The sequence below is a fragment of the Octodon degus genome, unplaced genomic scaffold, assembly GCF_000260255.1.
Source record: "Octodon degus isolate 3935 unplaced genomic scaffold, OctDeg1.0 scaffold00033, whole genome shotgun sequence".
NCBI lineage: Eukaryota > Metazoa > Chordata > Mammalia > Rodentia > Octodontidae > Octodon > Octodon degus.
In genome coordinates, this window is record NW_004524609.1 from 3,416,503 (window position 1) to 3,418,090 (window position 1,588).

General features: G+C 35.8%; 1 protein-coding gene across 1 annotated transcript in view; it reads left to right on the top strand.

Moving 5' to 3' along the window:
* Ddx42 (DEAD-box helicase 42) overlaps positions 1-1,588 on the top strand; it is a 50,764-nt gene that overhangs the window by 38,184 nt on the left and 10,992 nt on the right. The window contains exons 11-12 of the mRNA XM_004630161.2: positions 410-509; positions 1,068-1,126. Of these exons, the coding sequence (XP_004630218.1) occupies positions 410-509; positions 1,068-1,126 (159 nt within the window). The remainder of the gene's footprint in view (positions 1-409; positions 510-1,067; positions 1,127-1,588) is intronic.

A 1,588-nucleotide genomic window follows, 5' to 3' on the forward strand; every position in this document is an offset into this window, starting at 1 on the left:
AGCTGCGAGTCTCCCTCTGTTTCAGAGAGTTTTTCTTGTGCTCTCACAGGAAGTGGATCCATGGCTACCAAGAACATCATAGATGAGAAAAATTCAGAGTGGTCAGAACTATCTAGAATATTTTAAACTTTAAGTCATCCGTAAGGCTTTAAATTAGGTCATTCGGAATGCCTTCCAGAAATAGTTCTGGCCTCCTAACCACAGCGTTTAAACCGTTATTAATGTAAAGACAGAATAAGTTTTTCCAAGTTTTTGTTCCTTGGTCCCTGAAATACACAAAGTTCAAGGCTGCTGTGCCATGTCAGTTACTCTCCAAGACTGAAGAATTAGTACTTTTCCCAGTAGAGCAGCTTTGAAAGTTCTTGTTAGTGCCTTCAATTACACTTCACCCATTTTGTGGCTCTCATAGGGCCGACTGATTGATCACGTGAAGAAGAAAGCCACTAATCTTCAACGAGTCTCTTACCTTGTGTTTGATGAAGCAGATCGAATGTTTGACATGGGATTCGGTATGCCTTGGATACTCTTTTTGTCCTTCTCATTAATACTACTTTTTCCATGTCCTTGTTGATTTAAGCAATGTTTTTCAGCATAAGAGAAAAACTAAAATATTCCTGGATAGGGCTGGACTAGAAATATAACTGAAACATTATTTGTTGGAGCTTTATCAAGAAAAGCATGTTGGTCTTGATTGGGTTGAGGAAAATTGAAAAAAGTGGCTTTGTATATAGGGAGAATGGTTTTCTCTGTTCTTTCGATTTCATTCACGTCACTGATGTGCATGCAAGTCAAGGTTTGTATTCTTGTGTAGGTAAATGTCAAATCCAAAGTACCTTTACTTTCCTGTTCTTGACTTTCACAACTTTGTAGACTTTTAACTAACCATCTGTAATAATTGGAGAGAGCTTTTGGGAGTTTCATAAGGAATGATATGTTTTAAAGAGTTTTAAAACTTACTTGTTCTTACAACTTATGGAGCTTTTACTTTAATGAATTTTTTTTTTGGGGGGGTAGGCTTTCCAAACTATATTACAGGGTTTATAATGTTAATGTTTCTGTTCTTCTAGAGTACCAGGTTCGATCCATAGCGAGTCATGTCCGTCCTGACAGACAGAGTACGTATGAAGCAACTTTAATATAAGTCTATTTGCAGTCAAAACACCTTTTTTTTTAAAGCACTCATAATTAAAGAAGCAAAAATGATTATGTGTATACTTGAGAACCATAAAAGGAAAAATAATGACCCATTTATATGACAGGATCTTCTGGGTCATAGGATTTATAGAACAGAAAATGAAGGCACAAAAATTAAAATACTTGCCCCAGTTTGTACAGTTTTATCAGTGGGTGAAAGCATTGTATAGTATACATTTGCTAATTTGAAGTAAAAGAGTCTTTGCCTCAACCATGCTAACAGTTAAGGAAAAAGTAATGAAGTAAGGAAAAAGTCTTCCCTTTCTTTTTTTTTTTGAAACTGGAATCAAACTCAGGACCTCCCACTTGTCAAGCAAACACTGTGCCACTGAGCTATATCTTTGGCTCCTTATCAATTTTTATTTATTTATTTATTTGAGAGAGAGAGAGAGAG